Source organism: Empidonax traillii, unplaced genomic scaffold (assembly GCF_003031625.1).
Source record: "Empidonax traillii isolate 1590-97213 ecotype Southwest subspecies unplaced genomic scaffold, ASM303162v1 scaffold1946:size199562, whole genome shotgun sequence".
Lineage (NCBI taxonomy): Eukaryota > Metazoa > Chordata > Aves > Passeriformes > Tyrannidae > Empidonax > Empidonax traillii.
This window is the reverse complement of record NW_020957139.1, coordinates 24,403-41,257: the sequence shown is the minus strand read 5'-3', so window position 1 is coordinate 41,257 and position 16,855 is coordinate 24,403. Positions and strand designations below refer to the sequence as shown.

The window sequence follows — 16,855 nt, the reverse complement described above, 5'->3', positions numbered from 1 at the left end:
CCCCCCCCTTTTAGGCGACCTTGTTTTATTTCTGCCTTTCCACGTGTTTGAGTGCAAATGTCGCGAAAATCTGTAGATTTCAGGGGGGAGGTCTGCCTGGCTCTCGAAGCCCGCTGCCTTACAATAGAAGTAACGGTGGCGTTTGCGCGGGGTCATTATTGACCTGAGCCGTGCCTGAGATAGCGTCATTTGTTTGATATGCTGTTGCGCAACCGAATGGGATGAAAGGGTTGAGGTGGTGGAGGACAGAATAGAGTCCCGGTTGCCTTTTTTTTTTTTTTTTTTTTTTTTTTTCTAAAAAGCGAGCTTCACCTGCATCGCTGTGGTTTCCACTTGCAAAGTGGCTCGTGGTTTATGTCCTTAATTGGGTGGGGTAGAAAGTTTTGGGGGGTGGAGGGTCTACTCTGCTGGCACAGAGGATGTTGGCAAAAGGCATCAGTCAAAAATAGTGATGGAAGGCCGTGCTTGTTAAACTAATGAAAGCGCTGAGGATGACTCGATAATAGTTTGCATCCAGGTTGTGTTCCCAACGGCAGCTTGCTGTCCTTTATAAGCTTGCAGGAATTAGAACAGTCTTCGTACCTTAGGAATTGAGAAGAAAAACTTGGTGAGGATGGGAGAAGATCATGCTCCTAATCAAACTGCAGATATCCTCCTTATCTCAGGGAAGCAGGGGGAAAACTGATGGGAGCAGTCCTAGAGGCTCCTCCTGTTTAGGAGGGGACGGCGGGATTAGGTTGTTGTGATTTCTGACAAGATTAAACTTGAAAAGTTACTGGCCGGTCACAGTTCTTTCTCCAGCTTGTGCGTGTCTCAGGCCGATGAAATTCTGAAATCATTTATTCCACGGCCAAAAACTAGACGCCAGAACTTCACCGTGTTTTTGTGAGATTTAATTCCTGGCAGTCATTTGGGAGTTAATTACTTCTGTGCATTTGTGCCCTTTGGGAAGGCAGCGAGTAGCACAGCTAGTGCTTTTTGTTGCGAGAGGTGTGGGTGGTTGCAGGTGTGACCCCTGCGTGACTGTTGATCTGATCACGGTAACTTGTCTTGTGCTGCTAACTGGCAAAATCCGGCATTCCTTCTCTCTCAGGTGGCCTCTTTATGGGCTTCGGTTAAATTAAATTTGCCAGCCATAATCTCACGTTTTGTGCGTTCTGTGGAGGGGTAGAAGTGATTTTCTCAGCCTGGCTGATTGCTTCACTTTTGCTGTTTGTGCAGCCAGTTGTGCAGCTGGGTGACTCTTCAGTAAGCAAATATCATATGTTTCTCCAGCATGGCCTTTCATTGTGGACAGTGACACTGCTGGACTATCATAAACAACTCTTGTGCAATAGTAGTCTCCTGATTGGCCAACAAAACGAGGAGAAAAAAGTGTTTGAAAGTTATAGTAAGCACTTCTGGAGACATAAAGTGTGGGTTTTCTTGTTTGGAATTATTGCTCTGTCACTTTTGAATAGTATAAACATTTCCTAAGACTATTTTGGGCTAACTTTGTGGGAGTGAAGCTCTCTCTCGTGTTGTCGCCAGTTCCTGGAATGTCAATTGATCCGTGTCCTAACAAGGATCTTGTACTCCTGGTGGACCTGAGACCACCTCGTGTGCTTTCTCAGTGCAGATGGCAAATGCCTGTTCTTCCTGCAGATAAAATCTGTTTGAGCTCTCTGGCAGGTCCAAAAACTACCTCTGTACCGTGAATCTGTAAACATCCAGAGCGGCGTTCTAGATGTTTAGAGAAGAGAGGAGAAACTGATCTAAATATCTTTTCCACTGGGATGTGCCCAGAGAACACAGAAGAGAAAAAAAATCTTATCATTGGCTTGTTGCTATTCTCATCTTCTGGTTTTTTGTTTACTTCTGTGTGCTGTCTCCTGGGACTTCATTCCCTCCTAATTTTTCTGGAGTTTTAGCCAAAGCGTTTTTCCATTGTTTAGTTTAGTGCTTATGACATGGAAACAATTTTTCTGTCGTGCTGCACAAGCCTGTAGTGTCTTGTCTTGTCACTTGTACCATCGTGGTTTTGTATTATACTAGAATTGGGAGTTACTTAGTTAAAAATGTAGGTTAAGCTTTGTTGCATTGGCAGTGCATTGGCCAGCTAGCAGCTTGGGTGCTCCTTGTAATTGCCTTGGATTTAAACTTTGGCTGTTCTTTTGGTTAGTTTGGGCCGTTGTGCTAAATTAAAGCAGATTTTCATAAAACCCCTTCTTTAATTTCACCTCCTCACTTCTTTGCCCTGTTAAAAATCTGCATTACTCTGGCTAGTTTGTAAGAGGGAGATAAAGGGTGAGAACTCACTGGATGGATATAAAACACAGAGTTCACCACATGATCTCTGGGGCTTCTGTTGTTTTTAGGGACTTTGGGAGCAGGGAAACCTGCCCTAAATCCTTCGATGTTAATGATGGTTTTCTCTATCTTAATATCACCTTGTTACAGGGAGGGTTTGTCACTCATTTGTGGGGGAAGTCTTAGGGTATGTTGGTCCCTGTCTATGGGACAGGGGCAGAAAACCTTGATCCTTTTAGACCAATGTCATGTGGGCAATACAGCGAGTCATTTGGTCGTGGAAAATGGCGAGAACTAACAAAGGGTGTTTGTCTCTGAAAAATAAACACGTGCTATGATTCTTAAATATAATCTTTTTGGACCCTTGTTCTTTCCACAACAGTAGGGATTTGATCTAAGCTGGCTTTTCTTACTGGAAGCAATATATTTAATAATTTTCCCATTGCCAAACAGCTGGTTTTAGTTTTTTTTTTTTTAGTTACAAGATGCATTATATTAAAAGCTACTCATTGCCTTTGCCTTTGGGGGATCCTGCTTGAGTTGTTGGTGCTGACTCTTGTTCTTTAGTGACTTTCCTGCAACTGAAACAAGCCATACAAGTTTTTTTCCTGCTACAGAGTGTACTTACAACTGGTTTAATATGCTGAACTTTGAAACAATTTACTACCCATGTTGATATCAGTTTCCCAAATAAAAGGTTAAAAAAAACCCACCAAAAACAAAATCAGAAAACAACCAACCCAAAAAAACCCTTGAAAACCCTGACAGGTTAATCCTCACCCTTGTGTAGAAGGCACTTGGGTGAAGTAGAACTCCAGTTGGTAGAAAGGAGTAGATTAACTAGGTGAGTGTCAAAGGAAAACACTCTTCTGAAGTACAGAGTTACTACTGAAGAACAAAAAACATTTATTGGAAAGTGAAGATGCTGCTGCAAGCACGAAGACCTTTACTACTGAGTGGTTTTAACAGATAGAACGTTGTGGCGAAAAAAATTGACAGTCTCTCCTTTTTTTCTGTTATTCTAGTTGAATGGATTGCTGCAGTCTCCTTAGCTGCTGGAGCAGCTGCTGTCGGGTATCTAGCTTACAAAAAATTTCTCTCTAAAGACAAATGCTGCAAAGCAATGGTGAATCCTCACATCCAGAAGGATAACCCCAAGGTGGTCCACGCGTTTGACATGGAGGATCTGGGAGACAAGGCCGTGTACTGTCGCTGTTGGAGGTCTAAGAAGGTAAGAGCGGATTGAACGGTCCCGGGTCGTTCGTGTGCCCGCATCTTTCAGCAAAACTGGTTTTAAAGTTGGAAGCTTACTCAGTCGTAAAGTGCCTTGCCACTAGTACGTAGTGCGTGGCAGGGCAATCACAGTGGCACAGTTTAAGCTTCTGTTTTTGAGCAGTTAAAAGTCTGGCCTAGACACTGGTCCAGCTTACTTGCATTTGAAGTTGAGTTGCCTCAGTTGCCTAAAATTGGTGGTAAGCTAGCCTTTCAATAACACTACTACCTCAGATTAAAATCTGATCTTAGAGATGCCTGACTCTTGATGTAGCTGAGATGTGTACAGTTTATCTACAGTGGGAGTTCTGGGATCTGTAGTGAAATCAAATTGCATGATTAGTCCTGTCCATTTATCACTATACAGGCCTTCAAAGCCGGATAACTGCCTTGAAATTTAGCTCTCTGTCTGTCAGTGAATTGAATAATAGACTTCTCAAGTCTTAGTCACTGGTCTAATTAGGCCATACTTGGCCGTTTTCCACGTGCTGTAACTTCTGGATCTTGCTGTTGTCAGATGTCACTGACCTTTTGGGTAACTCTGGAGCTTGCACATTTGAGGGAGAGTTTGGTTTAACAGTAAAATACCGCTAAGGATTAAGCAGCATCATGACTTGATTCTGAAATAGTCCCGTGGAGATGGTCTTGTCTTCTCTGTTCTTTGTCTAGGGTCTGAATTGAAAAACACACAAAAAAATGCCTAACTTGAACCTTGGCATTTGTGCTGTCTTCTTCCTACTCAGTTTTCTAAAGAGAAATGGGAGACAGTGTCTGGTTCTAGTGGTGGCATTGCAGCTCCTGCCAGTTGTTTGCTATTGTTTGATATTATCTTTTTTTTGTGCAAAATAAAAACCTTAAGAAGGAATGTTTCTGCACAGTTCAGGAACATACTGTCCTACTGAATTAGGGCTCTGATCACCCAGAAGGAAGTAGATGGGGCTATAATGTGTGTGCATTCTTAGAATTCTGATATGAAAAGTCTCGTAAAGGCATTAAGGCGGTCAGTGGAAATTTTGGGAAGCATTTGTTTTCTTTTACTGGTGTTTAATGATGAGTATTTGAGTCAGAATGTTCTGTTCCAAAGACAGTAGTTTTCCAGTTTTGCTGCCTTCCTCTTGCCCTGATGGGCTGACCTCGCAGGAGGGGAAGCATAATCTCTAAGATGATGTGTATGCTTCTTCTCATGTTCTGTTATGGCCAAGCACTATTGGAACACATCATTTTCACATGCTTGTAATCTTTGGAAACTGTCAGGTAGCATTATCTGGTCCTTAACAGTTCTCAAACTTGTTAAAATTTGTAATGGTACGGTGTCAAAATGTGGAATGTGTGTGCTTCCCATGTGGGAAATCAAAATTACTTCGAACACTTGAAGTACCTGCTGTGTTTTTTGGTAAATAAGTGGCGCATAAAGTTTAGAAGAAATGTCCTTTTGTATCAATGTGTGTATTTCTCATCAGATTTCGCCTCATCTGAGGCACAAAGCTCTTAATAGAGCCACTGGTGTTAGAAACCATAGGCTACTTCTGTTGCACTGATGGCGTGTGTGCATTTACACCACAGGGTGTTCCTCCTCTGCAGGGAATAACAAAACAGTTGGACTGTACCAGGATATTTTGGAGTAACTCTTGAAAAAGGAGCAGGGTTATTTGCAGGGTGGATTTGGATTTTTTTTTTTTTTTTGGTGCTAGCCAGTGTCTTTGTGGAATGTATGTGTTTAAAAAAACCCCACATGTGGTCTCTTCAAATAAGTCTGTCTTGGGGTGTAATTATCTGTTAATAATAGTAGGTAGTTCTTTAAATGACCCTTTTCTGTTCAGTGCAGTTGTCAAGTTTTGTGAAGAAACCCGGTGTTCAAACTTATCAGTGTAGAGGCAGTAGTTTTGTCTTGAAACTAAACTGTAATTAAAGTTAGAGCACTTGTTTTCTTCCCTGTCTTCATTTTTAACTGTGTGAGTTGGGAGAGGGGAGCATTGGTAGGTGTTAAAGATGTTTTGATGCTGTCTGAAGCCTGTGAATCCCGCTATTTTTGTCACTCGCACCGTTGGAGTGATGATGTTGCTCTAGCTGGCCCTTGGGCTTGCCTCCTTGGAGCTTGTGAGATGTTAATGTCTGGTGGAAGCTGTGTCAATGCCTCTGTGAAGACCGGTGTACTGCAGTGTTGCACGGAAAAACAACTGGCCCAGGAACTGCTGGGTTGGAAGCTGGTCAGTGTACCATGAATATACATTCCTGTTTCCTCAGATTTTGTCCAAGCATCTGTCATTGCTTACTCACTGAGTCACAAACGACTGACGAGATGATAAAGTTTCTGCGTGGATCAGTTTACATGAGCATTCTCTGAATTCAGGGTTTCTTTTTTCATAAATATCACCTGCCACTTCTAATGTAGGTTTTAACATTTTGTAACTGAAAAAACCCCCCATAAAACAAACAAAAAAACCACCCCACCTGACCTCTCCTTCCAACACTACCCTACAGAGCAGATGAGATTATTTTTGAAGCTCTGTATAATGTTTCATTATATTGGTTTTGTGCAGTACTTTGAAATTTTTTATTCTAAGCAGGGCTGATGTTTTGAAAAGGCTGTGACTCAGGCATGAACTTTAGGATTGGTGGAGCATTGAAGACCGACTGTAGCAGTACTGCTGTTGCAATGACAAAAATGGAGTAATGCCCAACTTCAGTTCCCATTACTTCTAAGCAAACAAAATAATAACTGATGCAAAATACCGGCGTGTGACTTCTGTGATTGTCTCCAGAGTTTCCTAGAAGAGGAGGCATAGCCCCAAAATACATCCTTGAGAGGTGATGGGATCTAAACTCGTTACCTCACCGAACATCTTTGGGCTCTTTTATGTGAAAAGGGCTGCCCAGAAACAGAGTGGTTGTCACCAGGCTGGGACCTGGGCAGTTACAGCTGGCTGGAGTCGTCCCCGTAGTTCTTGTTCTGACCAGCCTGTTCTAGGGTGGGGTTCTTTTTTTTTTATTTATTTAAATGGAACAAACATTTCTTGAAATTACTTCCAACTGCCATGGCTCTCAAGGGCAGCACTGATGAAGTGCAGCTTATTTCCATTAGCCAGCGGAATGTGGAAGCCAGCTTGTGCAAGGGGACAGTCGCATGGATGAGATGTCAGGATGGAGCAAAGCTGGCTTGCCACTCTGGCTGTCTGGAGGCAGGACTAGCATGTATGTGTGTCTCTCTTATCACATGCTGCGGAAAACCAGGGAAATAACAGAGCTAAGGATCTCTTCTTGTTTCCCTTTCTCACCCCACTTACCATCTGGTACTGCACTCAGCTCTGGCTGTCGCCTGGGAAAATGGTGTGTGGGGCAAGGTTGAGAGCAAGGTACTCCAGGTAGGTTATAGCTGAAGGTCTGCACTTTCCTTATGCTGGCCTGAGGCAGGAACTCCAAACAGAGTGGAGATTAGTGGCTGCTTTTTTAGAATGAGTCTCTTGTCCACTCTGTAGTAACAAGGGTAAAACCAGCATTCAGCCAAAACTCTGGGATGCCTGAACTGCCAGCACAAAAGTTGTGGTCTGTGGTCACAGTGGATTTAATGGGAAAAAACCTAATAAACTTTCAGCTTAGGTTCTTAATTCTGACTCTGGATGTACTTCAGATGTGTTTGTATTTTCCTTTTTCAGTTCCCCCTTTGTGATGGCTCTCACACAAAGCACAACGAGGAAACTGGCGACAACGTGGGGCCTCTGATCATCAAGAGGAAGGAGGCGTAGAGTGGACAGTAGAAGCTACAAAATGAATGTCTGACAAATCCTCTGCTCACTTGTAATTGAGGGGGGGGGAAAAACCACAAATCCTTTGTCGTGTCACTGAAGACTTCCCAATGTAGTATATACATTAGGCTTCAGCATGTGTATTTTCTCTGGTGCTTGTTGTCTTTCAATCACTACAATGCATAATTTACTAAATAGTCATGGTTTAAATTTCTGGTCCTGTAAAGTGTGTGTACCCTCTCACTGAGTATGAAACTAAAATGACGCACAGAATGTACTTCTTTGGGAAATAGGTATTAAATTATTTTCAAATACATGTATATCAAAAGGTAGATCCTGAAATCCTGTAGAGTTTCTGAAGTCACAAAGCTGGGTAGATTTCCATGTAAAAGGCAGTGGCAGGGAAGAAATCCCGGTGCCAAAATGCAGCTTAATCTCTGATTGTGCTGCATTTTCTGCAAGTGTCATGTTTGGCCTGTTACACTTCTGTGCTGTGTGGCTTCTGTGAAAGAATGACCTCAAAATTGCCAGCTATGAACAGGCAACAGAAAAGGCTGATAGTAAAATCGGGTGTGAGGGCAACTTCACCTTTGATTTTACAGCAGTATTGAAACTTGACCCAACTTCCACGTGGTATCAAGAACGTACCTCCCAAACCTGTACTGAGAATAGGATTAGGAAGATGGTCTCTGAGAGAGCTTTCTTAATAGACCAGTGGAATGACACAGAGTGCTCCAAGGGGGATGGACAGGGGGTGCCAGAAAACCTTAGTTTCACTTGCAGTCTCAGAGTGAAGCCAACTTCCCCAGACCACAGCACACTTCTGTGGGGAGGCTATGCCGATTGATTCCAGAATCTTTAAAAAAAACCCTAAAACCCCAGGCATCATCACAGTCTGATGATGACCATCACAGTTACCACGGCTCTGGCCATGGGGAAGCTCTCCAGAGCTGGAGATCTCTTCCTGCTGCGGAGGGAGGAGGCATACCTTTCTTACCATGTGGCCTTAGGCTCTATGTGTCTTAAATAAGCCCTGCCTCCCTGGGCTGTTGATGTGGTTCAGCTGATTTTGCCAAAAAAATACTGGCATGGACAAGGCAAGGCTTTGGAAACAAATGGAAACAGAAAAGGAAGGAAGGAAAAGACAGGGAGAGAGCTCTTACCCTCCTTTCCTATGGCACTTGTCTACTTGTCTGGGCGTGGTTGCATTACTGGCTGTCACGTTGGTCTCCTTAAATTAAATAGCTTTATTAACGTGAAAATGACTACAAAGCAAAACCCAAAGAGTGGGGTGGCAGAAGGCAGTTTTTTGCTAAACCCAGTCTATTATTTTTACTGCAGCCTGTGTAAGATTGAGCTCTTGATGTCCTACCCCAGGGCTGGATGAAAGGCCTTGTTAAGAGGCTGACATTTTAACCTGCACCCTTAAGTGTTCTTTACATGATGGGAGCAGTAAAAATTTTTATTTTTTTTTAAGGGTTGTTGGTGTGACTGGTTAAGACTGAAGATGATGTTCTGCATATTCTCGATGTGAGGCTTTCAGAGGCTGAGGTCTTGGCAACTGATCTGAACTTGGGCAGAAGGTTCAAAAAGTAGACAAGGCAGCACAGGTAGAGAAAGGGTTGGTAGGTGGGGTATTGTAGTAGGGGCACCTCTACTTTAAGTTGCAGCCAAATATGTTAGTTTGTCTTTTCTGCCTGTCTTGAGTGTAAAGGTACTGGATATTTTTTTTTTTACTTGGCCAAGTACCAATGCATATGGAAAGTTGTTTTAACCTTAAATTACTGAATACCTTGCTTTTATCCAAAGCAAAGTAAATTCTGTATTATTAAAATATGACACTGGATATTTCTGTATTTTTGTCAAATACACATTTGAGCTCATCCTAATCTGGAGGCTGTAACGTCTGTGTTCTCATGGGTGTGCTGTTCCTCTCAATGGAGTTACCCTGAGCAGTGCTGTAAGCCAGTGCTGCTGTAGTCAAAAACCCGTGTCCAGGGTGGATTTTTCCTTTTGAGACTCCTTTTTCTGTCAGCAGCAAAGCCTGGCTGCACCCGAAGGAATAGAAGTTCACTGAAAACTGCATTAATGGTCTGAGAGATGAAGTCTTGTAGTTTCAGATGAGTCTCCCGAGTCAAAACTATTTCCTGGAGTTTGGGCATCGAGGAAGTGGGCCCTGTGGGAAGTTTTTATTCCTGGGAAACAAAGTTTTGGAAGCTGAGTCCTGGTGACTTTTGGTTTTGGGTGAATGTTGATTTGAAGTGGTCAGATCTTATTTTGAGGTATGTACAGTTTCCTGTGCTGTACCTAACAGTTCTCATTATGTATGTGAGCTGTTTGAACGTGATAATGAGAAGGGAGACTTGGATTTGAGCAAACAAACTTGCCAGCGGTCTCGATGAGCATCACAGAGCACACTTCATTTTTTCCCTTAGTGCCAGAATAGGTTACCATGTTCTGATGGGCTGAGTGCTTGCCTGTTCCAGTGTTTTCCAAAATCTCTCTCTTTAGTGCTTTCCTCACATAATCTCTGGAGCATGAAGTGAATTTTTATAATTCTACAAAGTTTTAACCATAAAAAAATTCTGCATATGTGCAATTTTGACCTCACATCGAAACTCCTGTTGGAAATGTGGTCCAAATCCTCTTGAAAGCAGTGAAGAATTCCTGCCCCAGAGTAAAACTTTCTGCTCCTCAACATGTAAGTGGTTGTCGGGAAGGTGAACGAATTAAAATACTGATTCTTGAGTAACTGAGTGTGACTCATCAAAACAGCCTGAATGTCAGATATTCGAGCGCTTCTAGAGTCAGCTTCCTGGGTGCTCAGCATCTCTGTTTGATGCAGACCTGCTGAAAAGAACTAAATTCCTTTTCCATTGTTGCTGACACACACTCAGCCCAGCAGGGTTAGATACCTGTTCCCTTCCTTGCTTTCTGCACCCAGGCTTGTTCTGCCCCAGTTTTCCTGCATGGATGAGCAGCTTCTCTCGCTGTCAGGTGAATGATCCTTTTCCTGGGGCCATGATTAATTTAGGATGGGTACCAGGGGCTGTTGTTTGAAGCTCTCCACTGCTTGTTTCCTGCAGCTGCGCTGCCAGCAGTGTGTGCTGTCTTTCTAGGTGGGATGATTTCCAAGCTGCCTAATGCTGAGCGTAATGCAGAGATCAGCTGACTAAACACTAAAAAACATACAAATAAAGAAGAAAAATGAGGGAAAAAAAAAGTGGCAGATGGGAGGAAAGCATAAGCTAGAAGATGTATCAGCACTACGTCGTAGCAAAAAGGGATAAATCAAACAAAATGGTTTATTGCATTTCGTTATACACCTTACTAGAGCCAAGTATAAGATGTACAAAGTGGCTATTCATTAGTGTCTGGGACTAGGCAGTTCTATTGGCCAAAACCCTTGCTCCTCAGAGTCAAAGGGGTTATGTGCTCCAGCAGACATCTCTGGTTTTTCTTCCTGAATTGTTTGTGAAATCCCACAGTACTGGGCAGAAAGCAACATCCACCTGTGCCATTAGTCCTGTTAGCAGTCTTAGTGTTCCTCCACACCCCCTCTTTGTAAACTGTTAAATTAGATGTGCAATTACAATAAACAGAAGTAGTAGTGAACAGTATGGTCCCAGAAGTCAGTAAAATCACAGTAGGGTAACGTGACTGTAGCAAAGCAGGATGCAGTCCACCTGTCCCATGTACAGTTTGGACTGGTAAGAAAGGATTTATCAGGCTTCCTTTGATACACAGAAGCTGCAAAGGTCTCACATAAGCACATACAGATCGTGTGTCTTGTTATGTTTTTCCCAGCTGAAGACTGAACGATCTCGCCTGTCCAGTTTGATGATGTGCTGCCCTTAATCCACTCTGCTCTGCATCCTCTTTGTTACGTGGACTGCAGTTCTTTTTTGCTGTGGCATTAATACCTGGCACATTTATACAAAAAAAAAAAAGAAGTGCCGTCTGCTCTCTGGGAGAAGCCTGTGCAAAAGAAAAAGGAGCTTTCTGAGTGTCCCAGAAATTACAGCTTTAATGTGTGAAGCATTCAAAGTTCATTGTACTGCAAGGGTTGTGATTTTGTTGCTTTGCAGGTAAATTTTGGCAGTAGAATGCCATTTAATAGAAGAGACTTTTAATGCCAGTGGGTTTAATCAATAAATAGGTGTTTAATTTTGCTGCACGTGGAGGCAATGTAAGTCCCCTCCAGGGAAAGACAAACAGGCATTTTAAATAAACCTCCTGGCCCGTCAATAACCCTAAGTTAAGTCTTGGGGTTATCCTAAAGCATTAGGATGTGACTCGTAAAATGTCATCATGCATTTGTAAACCCTGAGCCAACCCCCTGATATTGATACAACACTGCACTTGGGAAATCTTTGGAAAGACAAAGGGAGTGTCTGTACCTGCCTGTAAGCCGTGAAATCAGGAGATGGTGCCAAAGACTTTGATCCAGTGTTTTCTGTTTCAGAAAGAACCTTCCCTCCAAATACTCAGCTTAGTTTCTTCAGTGACCACCATCGAGAAAATAAAATCCAAGGATTCTGAGGAAGAAAAGAACCGTTGAAAAGAGCTCCTCACTTTTATACTCCTTTTATCCTTCTAATACAAAACAGAGGTCCCAAAATTTACAGCTGCCGTTCTGACTGTAGAAAAGGTGATCCAGAAAGTACACAACTGCCATGAGTTAACCTCACGGTAATTTTTAAAATGTGCTATATTATTCCCTCAGATCGTAGGTTGGCTTTTGACAGCATCCTTTTGTTTTCCTTCTGGAAAACCCCAGATGTGCTAGTTGCCGGGGAGGAGAGTAGTGTCAAAGAGTTTGCATCCGTTTGCCAAGGAAAATATTAATCATTGTGGGACCTGATGCCTAAGTGACAAGGCCATAACTAGGAAAGAAAGCAAGACAGCAACACTGAGTTTTACACCTGCAGAAGACAGAGGTAAGTTCAGATTTTCCTTTACTTAGCAAGCACAAAACCAGCACAGAACTTCTGTGGATTTACCAAAGGATTAAAAGCCCTGAGCGATTTTAAGAGGGCACCATAGAGCCACACTTGTGCTGTGAAAGGGCCAAGGAAAAAGAACTGCAAAGCAGCTGCAACCTCCACGCTGCTGTGACAGTGACTGCAATTGCTCTCTCCTCCAACAAATTACTGGTTTTGCTGACGGACATTTGTTCTCAGGGCCACATGTATGGTCCAGGCTGGCTCTGGTGCAATCTGATGGGCCAGCAGAAAGCGACACAGACGTGGCTGCTCACTGCAGGAAGTGGCTTTGTGGGGGCAGCAGGGTCGACACCTCTCACACAGACCTTGCACAGAAAACACGGCACAACAGCAGTATTTTTGGTGAGGGGGGGAAGGAATTGGCTGTGAACTATTCAAAGGGACAGTGAAAAATCCAGCAGTGCTTGCTGTCAGCATACCTCTGGAGCACCAATATTTTGGCCGAGACCCAACCCCACTGTTTTGTTTACCTAACGCCCTCCTCCACTTCCACTGAAGTATGAGCTTATTTCCTGTACTAAACCACTGTGCGTCTTGCAGTTAGTTATTAACTGGCTGTTGTGTTTGAAAAAGGGCTTTATTTCAGCAGATAGTGGTTCTTTCGTAAACCCTCGGTCAGTTCAGGGGAGCTGTGCAACCTGCCAGTGAAGCATCCTCTGGCAGCACAAACGCATTTGACTGGGAGGAGATTCCCAATTAAATTGCCCCTCCTTTAGGAGCTGCTTGAAGCCTCTCTTGCTTTCCCTTGGAGTGCAGTTGCACGGCCTGGAGGGGAGCAGTTTCTTTGGGAATCCTGCTGGTAGGTTCAGCTTTCAAGTGTGCAAACTCTTACAGTGTCACACTCAGTGGGGAAAGGAATTATTTGCCTTTACTGATATTGTCTCTGTTTCATTTAGGAGAAGTTCCCAGATGAGATTAGTGAACTCCATGTGCTGGAGTGTGAGGGTGGGATGAGTGAGCAGAGGATAGTCTCACATCACTTGATTTCTATATGCATGAATCTGACTAAAGCAAATACCAGGGGAAAGGAAAGACTTAGTGTTTGCTTATTCCAATTACTCATGCTTTATTATTTCTTCAAATCCTCTGCAGGCCTACTTCTGTTAGCTGCAAGGATATCTAGCAGATATCTGTTGAGGACTAGGTGCTTGAATAGTCTTTAAATTCCAATTTTACCGCCTTGTAATTCCATTCTTTTTTTCATTAAGATCTTGAGTTCAGGCAGATTGTAGTTTTAGAGGGGCAAGTTTGAAATGCCATCTCTCTTTTTCTCTCTCTTAGACCCGGATTAACCGAAGTATCTTGCATCTCTGTGGGGGGAAATATCTTTCTGTAAGGCTCAGGTTGGCATCCAAACCTTGCAGCAGCTGTTGCCACCGAGACCAGGAGCCGCCTCTCTGCCAAATGCATGCTACTTGTGTTTCTTTTTTTTCACCCTAGTCCTCAGTAATTCTTGTGCAAGGGTTGGCCAGCTGTGGTATTTCTGTCCTGTTCCAGCAACCCCCTGGGAAAATTCAGCGTTGGGGATCTGAAGATAGGAGCTTACTCTTGCAGCCATCTGACTCCTAATCTTCAGAGCTGGACAGTAATGACTAATGAGAAGGGGATATTCATGAGGGAAAAACATTTTCTGACCAGCCTTGTTAATTCACAAAGGATCTTGCTGAGTTGTTACCCCTGTCTGCCCCATCTTACCTAATTAAGATTGTGTAAAACAAACTGTTCTGTGAACAATGAACTAATATATTTTGATATATTTTGCTCCTTCCTCTCACTCCTCAATATTCTAATTTCCCCTGTGACCTTCCTGCTCCTGTGATAATTTCCCCACTAAATCCCTCAAATTGCCATCCACTTTTCCAGACCACGTGCCACATCTCCCAACTATGGGATAGGGAAGAGGTGGTAAGTAATAGCTGAGCTCACCACATCATCATTTCTCTGATATCAGCACCAATTCCTGAATATGCATCAGCCCATTTTATAAAACCTGGGGAAACAATATATATCTGCTGAAATTCATTTTCCTATCTCTGGTCTTGTTTTCTTGTCCTGTGTCATACTAATGCTAAACACAACTTGATACTGACAAGATACCACGGCAAAAGTGCGGATCTAATAATTATTCACAGAGGTCTGCTAATTTTATAAAGAAACAGCAAAAAGAAAAGGCAGTAATTACAGGCTGATAAATAAAGCTGATATGTGCCATACTGAAAAGAAATGCTAATAAAACCAGTGGGCTTTGGGGTCCTGAGAATGAATGCAGGGCCATGCACAGCTTCCTCTGCCCACGGGGAGGTAAAACTCAGATTAGATATTAATCCCTTATCCATTTTTGATCAGGTGTTGGGCCAAGTGTGCTAACCTTCTAATGCAAGACCAGCACATACGCTGGTAAGGCGTGGTAAGGCTCTGGTTCAGGCTGCTTTAAGGGTCCCTCCTCGCTGTAAACATTTATCCCGTTCACACGCTTCGGCTGGGTGTCACTTGCAGCCCGTCCGATCTGCTGGAGGGAAATAAAACCTCGAGGTGATGGTGAATTGCTAAAAAAAAAAAAAAAAAAAAAAAAAAAGGAGGGGGTTTGGGGGGGGGGGTGTTTCAGGTTACCGAGAACCATCGGAGGGAGACGACTCCCGCCCGTCACCGCACGGCTCCGGCCGCTCTCCCGAGGGGTGCCCGCGGGGTCGGGGCCGGTTCGGCGGGTGCTCCGGGTCCCTCTGCCTCCGCCGAACCGGCTCTGCTCGTCTCGGCCTCTCCCCGGGGCCGGGGCCGGGGCCGGGGCCGGCGGGCGCCGCCACCGCCAGCCCAGCGGCAGCACCGCCCTGGCCGCGCTGCGGGCCGGGCCGGGCTGGGCCGGGCCTGGCGGCGGGGGCGGAGTCCCGCCCGGGGCGGGGCGGCGGCGGTCGCTGCCCCAGCGCGGGGTGGGCGGGCGGCGCGGCGCGGAGCGGCGCGGGGTGATGGAGCCGCGGGCCCTCGCCGTCTGCGCCTCGGCTCGCAGCGCCTGCTGAGGCCCGGCCGGCCCCGCCGCCACAGCGCGGCCGCCCCTCGCCCGCCGCCGCCTCCCTCCCACCGCCGGGACATGGCCACGGAGCCCCCGCGGCCGGCCGGGCTCCCGGAGGGCGGGCGCGGGCGCTGCGCGGGCGGCGGGCGCGGCGAGGCGGAGGTGGAGGCGGAGGCGGAGGAGGCCGCGGCCCAGCCGGTGCTCGGAGCCTCCCCGGGCCCCGCCGCGGCGGGGGGCGGCCGGCGGCGGGCGCTGAACGGCTGCGTGCCGCTATCGCACCAGGTGGCCGGGCACATGTACGGCAAGGATAAAGGCGGTGAGCGGCGCCGGGCGCGGGCGGCGGGCGGGGGGGGGGGGGGGGGGGCCCCCCGGGGGGGGGGATTCCCCCCGGCGCTTCCCTCCGTTCGTCTGAACTCTCGCGGACCGGCTGTGCCGGGGCGAGGCTGGCCGCGGTTCCGCTCACGCCCCGGCGGCGGGGCGGTAGCTTGGCTGGCTAGCTTGGCCGGGGGTCGGTGCGGTGCTGCTGCTGCTGCTGCCGCTGCTGCCGCCGCCGCTCGCACCTGTCCGCCCGCGGCTGCCGGGCTGTCCTGTCGGTGCAGGGGACATCGCGGGGCCGAGGCCTCCCTGCGGGGGCCGGACGGGCCGGTGGAGCTGCCCCTCTGCGCTCGCTGGGCCCTGGGGACGGAGCGGGGTCGCCGCTGCCTAAATCGCAATAGGCTGTCGCGGCGGGATGGTTGTCGGGCGCCTTTTAACCTTCTGCAGTGCTTCTTTATTTTAGTAGGTACCTTTTAAAATAACAGTGGTAGTTCAAGTAGCAGCATGCTAGCACCCTCGGAACGTATGTATTGGGAAACATACATAAAGGGAACTCCCAGACCTGTGGCCACCGGAAACTTCAGCGAAATATTAGTAAGCAGTTGTTAGTTGCTGATTTGATGATCAGTCTGAAGCAATGGCTAATAAGCAGTCTAATAATACAAATACCCTGAGGATGCAGCATTTTCAAGTATACCTCCACTAGCTTTAAATTTATATCTTCATTTATTTCCACCTTGAGGCATGAGGTGTTGGCCCTCCTGATGAAGGGGCCTTTTGAAATAGACAGTGGTCAGTGCCGAAGCGAGCGGTCAGGTTCATGTTGCCAAATGGCACTTCTCCCCCTTCCAGGACATCCCATTTGCTCTACTCTGAGCCGGGTGGAAGGTTCACATCCATTCAGCTCCCAGTATGGCCTTGGAGAGTAGCTGTAACAAGTACCTGCTGTCGTATTGCCTTTGAACCCTGTCAGTAGGAACCGCCCCTGCTGAATAGGCCAAGGGCTGAATTTCAGAACCCTTTAAACCATCAGTGATCGGTATTACAGCACTAATGGTACTGTGAGTTTGTCTTATCCACAGCCTCCATCCGTGGTGTGTCTTGCTGCTGATAATCCAGACAGAAAAGTCATTCTTCTCCTGAACTTCAGAACCCTTTCCAGTCATCAGTGAGTGGAATTACAGCACTAAGGGCACTGTGAATTTCTGTTATCTACAGCCAGTGCC

General features: G+C 45.9%; 2 protein-coding genes across 3 annotated transcripts in view; both read left to right on the top strand.

Moving 5' to 3' along the window:
* CISD1 (CDGSH iron sulfur domain 1) overlaps nucleotides 1-8,162 on the top strand; it is a 10,896-nt gene extending 2,734 nt beyond the window's left edge. For both annotated transcript variants that reach the window (XM_027909099.1, XM_027909100.1), the window contains exons 2-3: nucleotides 3,315-3,520; nucleotides 7,215-8,162. In XM_027909099.1, the coding sequence (XP_027764900.1) occupies nucleotides 3,315-3,520; nucleotides 7,215-7,304 (296 nt within the window). In that variant the 3' untranslated portion in view covers nucleotides 7,305-8,162. The remainder of the gene's footprint in view (nucleotides 1-3,314; nucleotides 3,521-7,214) is intronic.
* Nucleotides 8,163-15,288: 7,126 nt separating this feature from the next.
* LOC114071299 (inositol polyphosphate multikinase-like) overlaps nucleotides 15,289-16,855 on the top strand; it is a gene marked incomplete at its 3' end in the record, with an annotated part of 19,023 nt that continues 17,456 nt past the window's right edge. The window contains exon 1 of the mRNA XM_027909098.1: nucleotides 15,289-15,630. Coding sequence (XP_027764899.1) covers nucleotides 15,393-15,630 — 238 coding nt within the window. The remainder of the gene's footprint in view (nucleotides 15,631-16,855) is intronic.